Raw genomic sequence first — 17964 nt, 5'->3', positions numbered from 1 at the left:
GCGACCCGATGCGATGCATATGTGATTTGATTGCTTGTTTAGGATTGTATTTTTTAACGCTCGCGTTTGCTTTAAAAGCAAACGGTCGCGTTTGATTTAAGCCGTGCGTTCGCTCTCCGTCATAGCGCGCGTCCCCCGCGCGCTTTCACTCGCGCATACGGCGCGCAGCGACGATTTTATCGCCCTTGAACTTTATATGGAACCTCACGGTGACGGTGACGACCACCGCAGAAATCCGGTTGAAGTGTCCATATAATTGTTATCGCAATAAAAGAAAAAAAAGAGAGAAGTATTCAGTCGAATTTCGTACACTCAAGAAACGTGCACTTGATACGTACCACTTCCTTAAGATAAGCTCGAACTGCTGCAGGCATTACTCTGTGTGCAAATAATAAATTTCGGCAACAGTCGCCCAAGCTTCACCTGACACCAACTAGCTCTTTCAGGCAGTCACCACGTGCTGACTGGGATGATGATTATTTACCATACAATGGGCACACATACACAACAGGGATTGGCGAAGAAGAGGGCGGTTGGTAGCGTGCCAAATGCCAACTGCATGGCTCTTTGAGGTAGTCGCCGCCTGTTGATGATGATTATGATTTCCTACATGACACTTAACCACAACGAGGGATCGGCCAAGAAGCGTGTCCGCATGTAGATAATGATGGTAATGATTTCTATGCAATGGCGCATACCCAGGAATTAGGTGGGGTGTTGAAATTAGGAAACTTGCAGGCGCAAGTTGGAACCAGCTAGCGCAGGACAGCAGTAATTAGAGATCGCTGGAAGAGGCCTTCATCCAGCAGTGGACATGAAAGTAGGCTGCTGCTGCCGCTACGTACCGTTGATGATGACGATGATGACATATAAATTCACGTAATACATTCAATGACTACACAAGTAGCACTTGCACAACGATAAAACAGATTTAGAGACATCGATACAATAATTGCATATATAGTGGTATCATTATCACACACACATGACCAGAGATGGAATAAATTCTAAGCTAAGTAAAAATAAATTAAAAAAAACGGTGAATCTAAGCGCTAACGTAGCTGTCAGTGTATACGATGTCCGTGACGCAACCGTAATGCGCGTGCTACGCATGAGGACGAAGTGCGACGTGGTGAGTGCGGTCAGAAGAGATCGCAGCGCACCTTCGGGTTCATGACTGTGCCCGATGGACAGCGGAAGGCGTCTGCAAACGCCGGGGTGTTCATCAGGGGAACGTTGCAGCGCATGTTCAAGGGCGAGTACAGGTGCACGATCTCCTCGAGCTTGTCGTCGTCACCTGACGACGGCTTGCCGAGGCTCCTGGCGCACCACTTGAAGCAGCTGCTGACGAAGAACGCCTGCTGAGCCGTGAAGCGGTGCTCGCCCATCGTAACGGCGGGCTGTGGACCGAGTTCCCGTAAGGCGCGCAGCACCTTCGCCATGCCGCCACAGTCAGCGAAATTCTCGGAGAGCGCAGTGTCGCCGTACCTGCGTGCGAACGACAGGCCACGGTGCGGTGTTGACAACTTGACGAAAAGTGGCTAAATTTAGCCTTTCCTTTGAAACCCCTGACGCACGGGCACTCTAAAGTCCTTTAGGTAAGGGGACATCTACGGGGAAGGTGTTCAAGCGCAGTGACACACGACAAAGGTGTATGTCCCTCCAGGCTAAGTTCCGTTGCGGGAAAGAAGATCGGGCATCTACTTTTCGAGCGGTAAGGTGTACTCTCGCATACAGCTTGCACAACTCATCAATAGAAGAAAACCTGTTGCATAACCACGGTGCCACGTAAGTATTCTTTTTACCTTGGAAAAAATTTTTTACCTTGAAAATGCGGTAATGCGATTTGTCGAACAGTGAAGATTTACTATACTCTCAAACGCCTGCACCACGTCGCTAACGTCGCCATGTTGAATTCCGAATATGCGCATCATAAGCCATCAAAAATGGTGAAAAAAATGTTTCTAGGTTCTACAATCGCTAAATTCAATCAACATGTGCAGCTTCTTGTAAATGTTTTCTCTATTGCTGCCATGTAACAAGCAGCGCTTTATTTATTTATTTTTTTTTGCGGCGTTCATTTGAGGAACTACCTAAAAGAAGATAGTGCGCTGCTGGGTGTCATCGGCGCAACTCCTTTCTGCAAAGGACTTTACTTTAGCCCATGTGTCAGGGGTACGTATTAGTCACCTTAACGATAACCCTGCCTTTAATTTATTGCAGTCTTAGCTACTCATTTAATACGATTAGCATTCCTAGCCTACTTCAACCACTTTGCGTCTATCAATCTAGCCTCCTCATGCCGCTCTTCGAATAAAAAATAAAGACCATTCAGTGTTTCTCTGGCACTGGGCGGATTCGAAACCGCATGACACTGGTCGCTTGGGCACAGCCTGTCAGACACTTCAGCGCTGTGCCACGAATGCCCGCATTATAGAAATGGGTTTATTCGCAGCGTTATGGTAGGCACCGGCGCGCGACCAGGGCACTCGCAGGCCGCGCAAGGAACTTCGTGTGAACTTCGCGGCGGTCACGCCAGATGGCGCAACGTGTCCAGATGGGAGCGCACGAGATGAGTCCCGCTGCAGTACACGTCTGATACACGACGTGCCACCGCGGCGGAAATAGTGTGGCGGTACATTGCTTGAATGCTAATCGAATTATCGTCAACTGTCAACGTTAGATGGGTTCTGTTGGAAATTTCTTGCGTTTAAGAGAAAGAATAAAATATAGTGGCTGTAAAGAGCATATGTTTAACTTAGGACATCAATTTTGTAAGAAAACAATTTGAATATCGCGATCTTTCTGAGAGCTGCAGTAGAAAGTTTATACATTTGTAACTCAGCAGAAAAAAAAAGAACGATAGTATCACAAAGTTGTAAACTGCACCTGTTGACCCATCTGGAACAGACGCGATTACACATTAGTTTGAATTATACGACTTGTATGTAAGACTTTTGCGACCCTCGTATACATTACGTAAACTCTTGTATCGAATTATTCCACTGAAGATGCTCTAACAAATGTAGTTTACTGAACTGTGATATCTACTTTTGTGGTAGAGTTGAGGATTTGTAAACGTCGTGATTCAGTTTTCTTAGAACTTACCGATTTTTCGCAATCCTTGAAGCCGAAGTTCTGCCTCGTACGGTCGGTAGAATGTAGTTTTTTCCCTCTTAAATTCAACAAGTTTCATTCAGCATGTTTCAGCAGTGGTCTAATGAGAGCCTTTAAATCAACAAGCATGACAGCTTGATTGAGTGACTGACCGACCTACGTACTTCTGTATATGATTTTCCATGGCTATACGGCCACGTGTTTTTTGCTTGCGATGTTGCTTTCTTCTTTATTTTTCTTTTCTTGTCTTCGTTTACTACTGCGACTCAACCCATGATAGCACAGCTTTACCTCTGCGCGAAACGCGCGCGCTGTTCCAGATTTTCATTTCGAGACGGAGCAGCACCAAAGCGAAGGCCACCTTCATGTTCACGTAACAACATTACCTCGCGGATGTTATATGTAGTTTACACTGTGGCGGGCCTGTCATCGTGCAATATGAGACATGCAGATAGTGCAGCCTATTAACTTCGCTCACTGAACAGATTACAACCCTAAAGTTATCCGTTCCTGCTCGCCAGATCGTCACTTTCACCTGAAGGCCTGTCTAACAATCCCGAGAGACCAGGGGTGTTGTGGTGGACATCGTCAAATTCATTCATACTGTCAAATTCTGCAATGGCGGCACTTTAAGCCAATCAGGCCGTAGCAGCCCTTTGGTCCAATCGAAGCTGACAAGATGGCGAAGGTGACAATATGGCGGAAATCTGAATATGTCCAGAATAGCACCTGTGGTAGTTAATTACCTAATGCCATTCGTCCACGGTGCCGCATTGTAGAGGTCGCGCAGGCACTGGATGCGCTGGTCGAACAGCTTCCTCGATTCGGGACTCCACCAGTCGTCTTTCAGGCCGGACGCGTTGAAGACACCGAGCTCGGGATCGAAACCATGCGTGACCTCGTGACCCACCACGTGACCCAAGGCACCGTAGTTGACCGACTCGGGCATCGTGAGCTCATAGAACGGGGCGAACATGATGCCGTCCATGATGAAGACCCAGTGGTAGATGGGCAGGTAGAACGCGTTAACCATGATCATCGGCTGCTCGTGGTCCTCGAATCTGAACGCGGGGTCAGGCGCCTTTAGCCGCGCCAGAAGCCGCGTCGCTTTGGCGTCGTGCACCGTCGTGAACATGGTGGCGTAGCTGGCCGGAAACCTGGGCAGGAAGGCGTAGTGCTCGCGCAGTTGCTCCTTCGAGGCGGACAGGTCGAACGGGTGGCCGACGACGCGCCCGAGACGCCGGATGTGCCCGAGGCCCCGCATGCGCGTGTCCTCGTCGATCCAGGAAAGGTTGGCGATGATGGACTCCGTGGCGTTCCAGAGGGCCGCGGACATGGCGCGAATGGCGGCCAGCTTGCCTTCCTCGATGAACCAGTCGACGAAGAGGTCCGCCACGGCGAATGAGAGTTCCTGGTTGGGAACGACCAGGCACGCCATTAGGCGGATACCGGTGGCGGCCGCTTCTCCCATGCCTGAAAGGAGCGTTTCCAAGTAGCTGACAGACATGGCCGGTGCCAATTGGAGAGCGACAATGAAGGCGACGTAGCCGGACACCGTCTCTGAGCCGGAGGACTCGCCGAGCAGAAGGTCGCCGACGAATGGTAACATGAACTTGTTCGTGACGATCATCTGGTCGTCGGCCGATAGCTGTCGGTCCGCGGGCAGTAAGCGATTGACGGCGTGCAAGACACGGACGGAGCTGCTCGCCTGCCCCATGAACGAGTGCGCCTCCGAGAACTTGACATACTCGAGGGTCATGTTGCTTCTCAGAGCCAGTAGCGGCAGTACGCTGACCGTGAGGAAGCGGCTGTCGAGTTCGATCACGCGCGCGATCAGCTGCGGATGCGGTACTCTGTGAGCGAAAAGTGAAGCGTTAGACAGTGCCCTGAAGCTAACGCTTATTTGAGCCTAATCTGAGATCGCATTTTTTTTGTATTTCAGCCTAATTTGTGATCGCAATATTGTGTTGCGGCAATGAATAGCTTTATTGTATACCTCTAATTTACATGCACTGACGTACTGCTTTCAAAACATTACAAGTAAAGATAACTGTCTGAAATACGTATATTACCAAACCAGCTAGATCTAGTGACGCGCAAACTCAGAAGTTATAAATGGTGTCCAATTAGCCCCCCCTCAGCGATGGCTTCCTCGGAGTAACGGAAGCCAATCTCAAAGGCCATGCTTTTGCGTGCTGATGGGGACCGGTAGCAATTGCAGGAGTCGGAAACACGTCATGGCCGCCATGCCTTGGAGACTACCTATTTGTGTGATCTCAAATGCGTAATATAATGAGCTCCGAGATTTTCAGCACGCGGTGTAACGCACTGACTCCTGAGTATCTCGAAGGCAGTGCCACGGCCACAGCGGAGCGGCCAGGCGGCGAACGTGCTTCTACTTTCGAAGCCACATAGCTTGAACGCACCTGCCCGTGAGCAGCGAAGCAGATGCGACGAACGCGTTCTCCAGTTGTTGGTGTTGTATCAGAATTTCTCGCAGCAATAGCCAAACGAGGATAGCTTGGATATTATTGTCCCAATGGAGCAGGTAGAAGCCGGGCCTGTTGAAGTCCTTGTCCGGCTTCAACTGGAAGAACACGTGTATGTCTCTCTTCAGGCTCAGCTCCACTAGCGTGTCCAGAAGGGACGTGGGCAACCGCTGCTTGTCGGGAGGCCACGACAGGTTGTAGCTGGCCAGGAACTCCTTGAGGACGTCTGCGAAACCGCAACTTGTGTTTCAAGTTTGAAGGCTATTACTTTCTCTGCTACCATTTTTATATAGAAGAGTGAAGGGGGGGGGGGGGGGGGGGCTAGGGCTGAGTTGAAAACGAAACGAGTTCGAATGAACCAACACCCCCGGTTGCTTACCAAGAATGCATTTGAGAGGTGATTATTTGTGTCACTGTGTTGCACTATACGTATGTTATGGGTGGCGCTCCCGTTACTGACACCATGAAATACCTGTACGCGGGAGCCAATCGGTACCTCGAGCGCCACTGTCTCAAGGACCAGTTCAAAGCCCCGTGTAGCGTCTTCGACCAGAGGCACAGCGTACGTGTCAACGACAGCGTCTCGAAATGTTAGTTGTCGCAAGGTATAAAAAATTTGAGAACGCTCCCTTACTACCGGTACCACCGCTCGATGGTGTGTTAGAATGCACACCACTGTGTTAGAATGCACTATCTCCAGGACCGACGCACAAAAACGCTTAGACGCGCGCAAGAAATCGCGGTTAGTTCCTAAAGAAAGCTAAAAATTCTACAAAATAAAGAATTTACGGGTTATCTTCGCACTCTTGCTTTGAAGGATGTACCGCTTCAGACGGGGCCAGTCGACGTTCTATTGAGATATTCGCCCGTTTCGCTTATTCTGCACTAGGGTGTGTGAACAGTTTGAAATTTCACATGCGCATCGAACAGTTGTTTGAAAATAAAGTATTCCCTTTGAGGCTTATATATCAGGTTTGTTAGAATATGCGATTACAACCGATTGCCGAATATACGATGTTGCTGCGATTACTGTAGCCAAGAATTTGGGATGATCTGTCACTGTCAAGGAAATGAATTTCACTCTTATATCACTGGTTACTAAAGTCATCACGCCTCTTCAATGTGTACTGTGGGTACATCCCTTGATTATTCATTTCATTTCCTTATAAGCTCTAACCTAACCTAATGCTGTATGCGTCGGTGGCAAGCTTGTGCTTTGTCGAAGTTTGAGTTGATTTCTTAATATTGGCTTCAATGTTGACCTTTAATAACCAGTATCTTCACATGGAGTGAATGAAAGTAGCGCTCTTAGCGTGAAATGTCATGCTGCTCACAGCGTCTATCATTTACATAATAACGATGCAGCGGCAACTGAAATATTAATTAGAAGAGCACCGTTTCTGGGCAAGTCAGAATCAGAATTTATTATTGCGATAGCAATTATATGGACACCCCAGGCGCATTTCTGCCGTCGCCGTCGCCGTGAGGTTCCGTATAAAGTCAAAGAGCGATAAAATCGTCGCCGCGCGCCGTATGCTGTATGTGCGAGTGAAAGCGTGCGAGGGTGAGCCGGCGATCGCGGCTCAATCTCGCGCACACAAGGGAGCGAAGCGGGAAGGAAGCGCGCCGTCTTCCAGTCACGCGCAACGCCCCAGAGTGAGAGGAAGGAGTGAGGGAGGGAGGGAGGGGGGTGCGCGTCATACACCAGCTCTTTCGTACACGTAACCCAACCTGGTGCACGGGCATTGGCGTTCAGATGATGGATTTCATTTGTTCCCTTCAGAGTTGGTCACTCTGTGCTGTTGCCGAGTCATACGCCACCACTGTGCCAGTCTGTCCTTTAATTGCTACTCGCGCTGCGTTAGGCACCACCGCACCCCGTTTCCACGCTCCATTCTCGCTCCCAAATCCCAGTGATAGCGGAAGTATGGTGCGCTCTGTGTGTCGTGGGCACAAACTGGCACACCGGAGGAATAGGTGTTCCAGGTTTTCCTCCTCCAGGCCACATAACCGGCATATGAGGTCAACGGACGGGTCGAAGTGGAGACGGTGCACGAGCGTGCGCAGTGCTCCTGCTTGTGCCTCAAAGAGGCACTGCCACCGCTGTTACCGTGCAAGCGCCTCCGTTTTGAGGTTGACCTTGTGAGTGCGGTACATCCGCAAGTTAGATTTCGCCATCATTGCATTCCGCCACCTCGTAGTCTCCTCTTCAGACACCTGTGTCTTTGCGGCCACTGTCCACTTGGACTCCCGATACTGGTTTGGCAAGAAATCTATATTGGCGTCGCAGAAAGTGAACCCACTTGAACCACTGAGTTTGTATGCCTGCTATGCAGGTGTATCTAAACAGAAGCCTGGGCCATCGCGTGTCGTCCATGAGGAGCAGACGTCCATCGTAGGAAAGCTTGCTCCTTGCTTCACGCTCCTCGTACGTGGACCAACCTAGATCACCCTGAATGGCCTCGATTGTGACGTGCACATGACAACCAAGGGCCAGACGGCCCACTACTCGCTGCCCTCGCTCCAACCATTCTCTGGGTTTTGTTGTGAGGCAGACTACCGATTTTCCAAAAGTCGGGCAAGGAATATGCACAGATTTCCACGTGTCTCGGACAATCAGGAAGCGGTTACACCCCCACAGGCTTTATCGACGTAAAGCCTTTGCTGCCCTCTGTGATGTTTTGCGTAGGTTCTCCTCGTGGAGGAAGGAGGAAATAAACTTTATTAAAGACGAGGGGAGGAGGAGGTGGGAGCCGAGATCAGGTGGAGGGGGCTGAGGCTGGCGTCCAGCTGGTTGCGACCTGCACCACCCGGTCCGCCAGCCCGGCGTGAGTTTGAGGGTTAGTATACTTAAATACGGAGTCCCACGCGTCTTGTGAGGGAGCTTCCCGCAGGAGATTTCTCGGGGGAGGATTATTCCTGCAACCTAATAGAATAGGATGCTGATCGACTGTGTCGCAAATTTACATTGTGAATTATAGTCGCCTTTGGGTATATATGATACAATATTGCGAGACATAACAGTTCCTGTTTGCGCCCTGCGGAGATCCGTGGCTTGCGTTCTATTAAGGGAACAATCCGGTGGTGGATAGAACTGCTTGTCCTCCCTGCAGGCGGTGACGATTTCATTGTAGCTGTGACTGGGTATCGTTCCACCTGGTAGCGGTCCCCGACATGCCTCCACCGCCCGGTTAATTAATTCTAGGGCAGCACGGTGGGCCATTTCGTTCCCGCCGTTCCCAGAGTGGGCTGGCATCCAGATAAGCGTAACCTTGCCAGCCGGTTCGCTCAGTATTTCGGAGGCTCGTGGGCCTACCGACCCTTGGATGTAGCTTCTAATAGCGGAGATGGAGTCCGATATTATGAAAGTGTATCGCGGTGCTGCTATACCAAGCGCAATCGTAGCTTCCTCGGCTTCGTGAATGGAGCCTGCGCTTATTTTACGTGAGCTCACTCACTGCCTGGCCTTCGTTGTTGACTGCAGGAATTGTGAACGTGTGAGCGCTCTCCTTTGCAGCGTCCACGTATATAGCTGGTTTGCTGCTAAGGCGGTGGCCGAGTGCCTCTGCCCGAGCCTTTCTCCTGATTGTTTTCTCCCATGTTTTTGGGAAGGAAAGGGGTAAGATAATTTTATTCCTGATGCTGTTCGGAATACGAATTCTCTCCGTTATGCCGGCAACGGGGTGGAGACTCATGGCTTCTAGAATTCTAGTTGTCTTCATGCACAGCGTGCGCCATCTAGTGAATTGCCCGCCAGACAGAGCCCAACCACGTGCACAGCCTCGAAGATATGCATCACTGTGGCCTGTTGCAATGGTGCCCCATGCGAAGGTAGCACAGTGCTTAGCGCGCTTGGCTACGGAGCCGTAGCAATGGCGGTAGGGCAGAGGATCGAATCCTCACCATGGTCGCTTTTCAAGCGCAGCTCTTAGGCGTCGTTCCTGCGACGAGCGCCGGCGTTATTCCTCGTAACCGAGCGAACGAGCCCAGAGAAAGATGAAAGCGAACACGGAGCGCAGCGGGATATGAAACACGGAGATAGCGAAGAGAGCGCGAGGAGGAAAGCGGAGAGTATGGCGAAAGCGTGAGAAGCAAAGCGTAGTGCCGCGCAAGACGGGCTTTGCAGCGACGATGGCTACGAGATGGCGCCAGAGCAGCGAGCGTCGTCTGTATGGAAACAAAGCGCTGCATGAGCCTCCGCAGGGAATCGCGCCCACGCGTCACCCACGCGCCGCCTCTCGCGATGTCCTCCCGATTAGCGAGGCAGTCGCGCCACACTTCGCTCCGTTTGCAACGTGCCGCACGAGACAGATTGTCTGCGCCAGCGAATCCCCCCTCCCCGCCCCTCGCGCGCGTTTGATCGTTTCCCTTTGCTCGCGTGGGAAGGCAGCACTCGAGCGCTCGTGAAGCCACCTTTCTTGTCTCACCCTCGCACGCTTTCCCTCGCACCTATAGCACACAGTGCGCGGGGGATCTCATCGCAGTTGTACTTAACGACGCTGCTCGACCACTTCGGCGGTCGCTCTTGTCGCGCGGCGCGCGATTTGAGAGGTGCGTTCGCAAGCAGCCACTTGTAATTCAATCATTTGACTATCTGCGTCCGCTCAAGTTTCCATTTATTGTATCGGTATTCCTTTTCGTTATATTGAAATCGCTTATAAAACACTTTGTTATATTGAGGTTCTAAATAAATTGTGTTCTATGGGCAAGATGTTATGAAAAGTTATATACTTTGTTATATCGAGAATTTCGTTATTTTGAAATTCGTTATATCGAGGTTTAACTGTATTTGGTTAGTTCCGAATATTCGAAAATACCGAACAGTTCTCTTTGAGTACGAATACAGATTATTAGCGTTTAGTATTCGATTCAATATTAGCCCCTCCCTCCACCCAAGTTATTTGAGCACCTTTGTGATGCAGACATGCGAGAAGCTATATGTTTTTGTCGCGAGCGCAAGTCGTGAGCGGCGGCGGCGGCTATAGTTGCAGAAACTTGTTGCAGAAACTTGTGCAGATAAAATCTTCGCCGCGCGCCGTATGCCCGAGCGGAAGCGTGCGGGGACGCACGCTATCACGGAGGGCGAACGCACTCAATCTCCCACGCGCAAGCAAGGAAGCGGGAAGCGAGCGCCGGAGGGAGCGGGGGGGGGGGGGGGGGGGGGGGGGCACCCTACTCTGCCAACAACCGCGCTCGTCGCTCGCCCGCACCGTCTCTTATCTCCACACGGCTCTGACCTTTGTATGCGCTGTGCATTCGCAGCTCAATTTCCGTTGAAGCGATAGACCGCACGTACATTCGCCCGCTGCGGCGTATGGGCTCACTGCCAGCGTTCTTGACAGTCGTTGTCTGCAGTCATTCAGTGTGATCTATTCATGTTTGTTTGTGCGCGCTCACACCACGCTTGTTCATTCAGTTAGTAATAGTCGGGCCACATTTTCCAACGCACTGCTACACATGCAATGCTGCCCGGATCGGCAGTGCAGCGCTACAGGTGTGTCCCTTCGCGCGCGCTGCCCACGGTAGGCGCTTCTCATCAACACCACCGTTTCACACGCGCCTTCTCGTGGTCATCGAGTCTCTCTTCATGTCGGTCTACTTACGCCGCAGCACGCCTGCTTACTTAATCAGCTCACGTTTACTACAATTCATATTGCTACCAAAGCCGCTCACCTTACTTCGTATGACATTGCTGTGTTGCTATCGCATTCATTGCTTCGCCCTTAGGGCGAAACTGTGACATTTTTTTTTCTTACAAGCGGACACGATCTGGGGGGAACTTAACAGCTCCGCTGTAAAAACGCCGGCGACACGGTTTTACTCGTTCCCCGCGAGATATCATGTGCGGGAGCGAAGGCAGCAATGGATCGCCGCCGTTCGGCGGGGAGATTATTGTTCCCACGCTTTCTGTCATCTCGCTGTTTGTTGCACTCGATTATGTTTACACGGGCAAGCGACGAAGTTAATCACGACGTACGCATGTGTTGGTTCGGTTGTCAACCATGCAGCACACGGGTTAAAGACATTTCGCCTATGTTCTGAATGCCATTGCCGTTTCTGCCGTTTGCCGCTTTCCTTACCGTGTTGACCTAGCTCACAGTGCACCATATAGGTGCACGAGTGCGTCGTGTTACCCGCCATGGTGGCTTAGCGGCTATGGTGTTGCGCTGCTAAAATTGAGGTAGTGGGATCAGATCCCGACAGCGGCAGCCGCATTTGGATGGGGGCGAAATACAAGAACGCCGTTGTCCAGTGCATTGGGGGCACCTTAATGACCCCCAGGTGGTCAAAATTAGTCCTGAGTCCCCCACACATTCCCTGCCTCAAAATCAGATCTTGGTTCCAGGCACGTAAAACGCATTTTTTTATATAAAAACGTAGTGCATCGTGTGGCGTCCTAAACGTGGTGCTGCGGCTTGCAAGCACCAATTTTGTTGGTTTTATGCGGCCCCTTAACTTGTCGCACCAGCTGTCAGACAGTTAACGTGTTTGGATCTATTTTAGGCGTGGCTTCGCGAATGTTGAGCTGTTGCTAGTTGCTTCACGCTGAACTGTTGTTAATTTTTGCAAGCGCGATGTTTTTACCCCGCCTCGGGCGTAGTGGGGTTAAATCACGCTGTTTTTTAACACAATGATTACAAGCAAGGGCTTTTTCTTTCTTTCTTTTTTTTACAGCTTGCTTCTTTTTCGTCCGAGCACATCTTTTTCTTTAATTATGTGGTTTTACGTGCCAAAACCACGATCTGATTATGAGGCACGCCATTGTGGGGGACTCTGGAAATTTGGACCACCTGGGGTTCTTTAACGTGTACCTAAACGTGTACAAAGTTAACTGTGCGGACTGTGATGCCTGCTACATCGGTGAGACCGGGCGATGACGTCATACTCGCATCAAGGAACACGTCAGGGACGTCACCAAAGCCACACATTCAACACGTGCCAAGATGGAATTAGTCGACCACTGCCTGACGAAAGGACACGTGTTCGATTTAGATAATGTGACGACGCTGGCACGGGAACAACGATGGGGCCCAAGGAAATTCATCGAATCATGGTTCATCCGTCATAATCAAAATGCATGCAACAGTAATCGTGGTCCTTTGCCGGATGTTTACGGCAAGATATAAGTTGATGTACTCTTTCATGGGACGCCATTTGTGTACTGACGATGCCACCCGCATAGGTGGCGAAACGTCTATGTTTTGTTATTGTTTTATTGTTGAGTAAAGCCAGTGAAGCTATACGTTTGAACCTAAATCTAAGCACATGGGTGTTTTCGCCCTCATTAAAATGCGGCCGCCGTGGCCGGGAGTCCATCCCGCGACCTCGTGCTCAGCAGCTCAACACCATAGCCACTGAGCAACCACGGCGGGTCCGAGCACATCTTCTATAATGTGGTTACTTGGGAAATATTTTAGGTAATCGGTAGCTCAGGGTGAGGATTGCTGTTAGCGTCTGCATGTGGTATGGCTGTTCAATTTTCGCTGTAAATTCGCGTCATGTTTGCGATAAGCACTTAAAGCTGGCTGCTGCCTGAACAAACTTACCACCCAGAGTGCTCTGTTTGCTTCACAGCCGAGTGACCTTTTCGTGAGAATTTTGTGATTATTTGCATTTTTTTGTTAATATCTGCTGCGGCGTGGAGAGTGCAATGTTTACGCCGCAAAGGAGTGAACCCGCCCTTGCCGCCACCGTCCTATCTACCTTGGGCGGCGCTGCTCCGTCCTTGAATATATATCGTGTGGCTTCTCTCTTCAGTAAGGTTCGAAAAAATTATCTCAAAGGTTAGAAAGGCTTTAGCTTTGTACGCTTCCAAGCAGGTCATTAAGAGATTTTCAAATTGAGAAAGCACTAAGCAGGAAGGGCAGTTCGTCGAGCACGCAGCGAAATTACATCGGCGGTGCAGCGCTAGCTCGCGCTTGTGTATATTCACCCGTGCTTTTGGCGACTTCGTTGATGATGGTACACATTTCCATTGACGATTTCACAATTGCTCTTCATGAGACAATTTTCACGGTGGTTATTCGGTGATGTCACGCGCATTCCGCGGCAGCGCAAGATCACTATACAACGTGTGCCGGCCTCGCCCAGTCGTTATGACATATAAGTCTGCACCAACGACGTGTGCTTATTGAGGTACAGAAACAGTAATGCGGCAAAGGTAGAATGAAAGAAAAACGACCGAGACACCGCACTTGTCAACAAAACAAAACGGCTGCTTAACACGAGCTCCCCACTTCGTAAGCGGGCTTCGTTGCGCTTGTCTGGGGGAAGCACCTGGCTCGTAAGCGGACTGGATTGTCCCAAAGTCCGGCAACATGGTGTGCGTGTCCGTTCTCGTAGAAACATGCGCCTTTCCTGCAGCTGTCCAAAGGAGAAATCGCTGCCGCGAACTTCAGCCATCCACACACAGTAGAAAAGGGTTGTCGTTTGCTACTACTTCCGAGCGTGATTTCAGAAGCGCCCGCTAGGTGGCCATCAGTGGCGCCTCTATAGGCCGTGCACTACACTTATACTGCATACACACGGAGCGTTTTTTTTTTTTTTTTTTTTATTTTTTATGTCGAATGTTTAAAGATTGCCTGTGGCCTAATTTTAGTCCTTGTGCTCGATTGCTCGAAGCGGCGGACGTTACTCGCTCGAGAAGTTGAAATACATAATCGAATAAGAAACGTTCACCAATTAACTTTCAACAGCGGAGATGTTTAGGCCGGTCGTTAATCCGTTATAGTCGTCCAAAAAAAGTGTGGGCCAACCCTGGCGGTAGTGCAGAAAGGGCCCAAGCGCAATGGCACATACCCCCGTGAACTAGCGAAGCTGAGCCTGGCTAAGTCTAGCTAAGCATGGTTGGGACTACTGCAGCTTACACATTCATCGATAGCCAATCGATAGCTAATCAAAAGCTAATCAATCAATAATCAATAAATTCTGGTAAATGCTGGGGACGACTTGGTAGTGCTTAGCTTAGCACAAATACGTAACCAATACCTTGCGATAGCCAATCAATAGCTCATCGATAATCGATCAATAATCAATAAATTCCGAAAAACGCTGGCGATGTCTAGGTAGTGCTTAGCCTAGCCCAAATAAGTGACCAATACCTTGCGATATCCAATCGGCAGCTAATTAATAGCTAATCAATAATCGATCAATAATCAATAAATTCCGGGAAATGCTGGGGATGACTTGGTAGTGCTTAGCCTAGCCCAAAAGACAGGACTAGCTAGGTGCCCATCAGCTCCGCTGTCTCTTTAGCATTGTGCCTCCAGTGCAAGCTACGCTAACTTTTAAAAAATAAATTGCTTTACTGCACATATTGCAATTCACGCATTGCAGCTGTTGAGAACGCTAGGCGGTGGTATAAGAAAACAAAGAAAAAAAAACCAACAACACCTGATATACTTCGTAAGGGTATAGCCACGTTCTGGAAAACCAAACAACGTGGCACAAGCGGCTGTTCTTCGTCGTAATATATATATATATATATATATATATATATATATATATATATATATACAGAAGGAAAGACTCGCGCTGTATTCGCGCAATTACGTCATAATTCTCGGCCATTGGGTCCCGCTCTCTTCGTTCCTCAGCCAATTAGTTGAGGCCAGCGAGGACGTACCGAGATGGTCCACGTCGTTCCACGCCTCGTGGAGACATCGCTGCGTCATGTACACGGCCTTGAAACGCGGGCTGTCCTCGCCTTCGTCCTTGCGCATCGTGTCCAGGTCTTGAATCAGGATCCTCTTGTAGAAGGACAGCAGGATGCGGAGTTGGAGGCGCAGGAAGGCGTTGGGAAACACGGATTGCTGCGCCCGGGTGTTACCCGTTACAGAGACGCCATTGAGCGAGAGCAAAAGAAAAGTAAACATAACGGTTACCTTAGTTATCTGGTTTCATTGTCTGTTTTGTTCGTGTGGTTGTAAGAAACAGAAAAGGCAATGTCAGAACAGAGACGCCATTGAGCAAGAGCAAAAGAAAAAAAGTGTCGCGGTTTCGCCCGAAAGGCGAAGCATCAATTGCGATAGCAAATTAGTAGAGAGCTATTCGGAGTAGGGATAGTAGTTTTATCGGCGGCATAAACTTGGACACATTTGCTTGCTAACTGAATTAACAAGCGTGGTGTCAGCGCGCACAAGCAAACATGAATAGATCACACTCAATGACCGCAGACAACCACTCTCAAAACGCTGGCAGCAAGCGCAGCTACCGCAGCGAGCGAAGGTTCGTGCGGTCTATCACGTCAACGGAAACTGAGAGGCGAATGCACAGCGCATACAAAGGTCAGAGCCGTGTGGAGATCGCTTTTAAGAGACGGTGCGGGCGACCGCCGCAGTCGGCAAAGTACAAGCGCAGTTGTTGGCAGAGTAGAAGCTGCCCCCCCTTCCTCCAGCGCTGCCTTCCCGCTTTCCTCCTTTCGCGTGGGAGATTGAGTGGCCAGTTCCCCTTGTGCCCGGTTGCAAGATACGCATTTGGTGCCCCAGCACAGCGTCGCCCCGCCTCCCTCCCTCCCATACCCCAACGGCCTTTCGGGCGATGGAAGTAGCGTTTGCTTTCCGCCGTGCGTTCGCTCTCCGTGATAGCGCGCGTCCCCCGCGCGCTTTCACTCGCGCATACGGCGCGCGGCGACGATTTTATCGCCCTTGGACTTTATACGGAACCTCACGGCGACGGTAGAAATCCGCTTGAAGTGTCCATATAATGGCTATCGCAATAAAATTAATCATAACAGTTACCTTAGTTATCTGGCTTCATTGTCTGTTTTGTTCGTGTGGTTGTAAGAAACAGAAAAGGCAATGTCAGAACCGTTGCACTATCTCATTGATAAAATCGGCGTTTTTATACCTGGTATTTCTTGACCTACGCTGAACAGACCACGAGTTTTAGATAATTCCAAAGTGGGTGAAGTCCGCCTATGATGCTATAAAAGAACGCGGGACCGATGAACTGCTGTCGAGATCGAACCGCTGTCTTCCAGCACGGCTGCCTAGCTCGAACCATTAGGCCATGATCGCACTTACAAAAAAAAACGAAAAATAAAAAGTCAAGCTTTTCTTTTGCGAACCTCGCCGCGGGTTTCGTGACCATGGCTACGGTCTGGTGCTTGCCGAATAGACCAACCAGTTCCAGCGGAGTATACGCGCGCCGCCCGCGCCGCTGGGTTCCTTGCACCACTACCAGATGGCGCTCACCGCCAAGAATCTTAAGAGGGGCTTTAGTGCGTCCGCGGCAGCGGCGGCGCCGGCCGTGCGAGGAAAAAAAAAACTGGCGTTCGCGCATCCGCTGCTGCACGGTAATGAGGAAGGAAATGCTTAATGTGGATAGAATGGATTCGAATTGGGCTACGTACGTACGCATGCGCACGCTGCCTCTGAAGCCATGATGCATTCAATGCGTCCGTTGTACTCGCTAGTAGTCAGCAAGGGTATATTTTGTGTGCACCCGCGCATGCGCGCGCGTGTGTGTTTGTGTGAGTGCGTGCGTGTGTGTACTAGTGACTCGTTAGGCACTCACACAAAGCTTCATCTGCTGCATTTTGTTTCTTATTTATTTCCCGCTAAGTCTAGATAGGTGCTTGTGATCGCAGATCACATTCCTTTTTTATGTGTTAAATCATCCAACATTGTCATTACATCTTCATCGCAATCAATCGTCTTATACACATCGCGTACTTTCACAACCATTTCCAGAAAGCATCTGTGCACAGATCGGCCTTCTACATCACGCACTCTTCTCTCGGGCCAAAATCGCCCTTCCAAACGGCTGGCGCGCGCATCGCGTGCCAGTTTCTGGCATTGTTCCCTCTTGACGGTCAGCGCCATGAGACGCTGTGTCAGGCTGCACAGCCTTCGCGATTGGCCGTATTTTAACGCGACAGCGTTAAGGGCATTGTGTCGGCGTAAGCATAGAGTTCTCTCTCTATGGCGTAGACATCGGCGTCCGTGGCATCCGTGGCGGAGAAATTCATCCCGAACCACCCCGACCACACAGGCCTGGTGTAAGGCGTTAGTGAACAAAAATTGAATTTCTCAAAGTAAAATCTATCAGAAAAATAGTAAAGTATGACTTAACTACAACCTACAGACATGACAGCGTCGGATTATAATTTGAATATACAAGAAAAAAAGCCTGATAACCAGCCAGAGATCGCGTTCGTGCTATCGCGTTCTACTCTTAAAGGCGAAGCTTAAGCGTCCTCCAGTTGTGATGGTGTTTCACTGTACTTTGGTTCTAGGCAACATTGAGGTGAATGTTGAGAACCGAGCCTTCCTAAATTTTGGACACGCGCGCCTCGTGGCAACAGCAAACAATTAATGAAATAATAAGAAAAGGTCCTAGGGCCTTCACATTTTGA

General features: G+C 50.0%; 1 protein-coding gene across 1 annotated transcript in view; it reads right to left on the bottom strand.

Moving 5' to 3' along the window:
* Positions 1-1142: 1142 nt before the first annotated feature.
* Positions 1143-17964, bottom strand: part of LOC119432804 (neprilysin-1) — an 85733-nt gene continuing 68911 nt past the window's right edge. Inside the window, exons 13-16 of the mRNA XM_049658399.1 lie at positions 15232-15418; positions 5544-5832; positions 3864-4970; positions 1143-1488 (exon numbers count right to left, since the gene is read on the bottom strand). Of these exons, the coding sequence (XP_049514356.1) occupies positions 1143-1488; positions 3864-4970; positions 5544-5832; positions 15232-15418 (1929 nt within the window). The remainder of the gene's footprint in view (positions 1489-3863; positions 4971-5543; positions 5833-15231; positions 15419-17964) is intronic.

This window comes from Dermacentor silvarum, chromosome 11 (genome assembly GCF_013339745.2).
Source record: "Dermacentor silvarum isolate Dsil-2018 chromosome 11, BIME_Dsil_1.4, whole genome shotgun sequence".
Lineage (NCBI taxonomy): Eukaryota > Metazoa > Arthropoda > Arachnida > Ixodida > Ixodidae > Dermacentor > Dermacentor silvarum.
The sequence above is the reverse complement of the archived record's forward strand: the minus strand, read 5'-3'. Positions and strand labels throughout refer to the sequence as shown.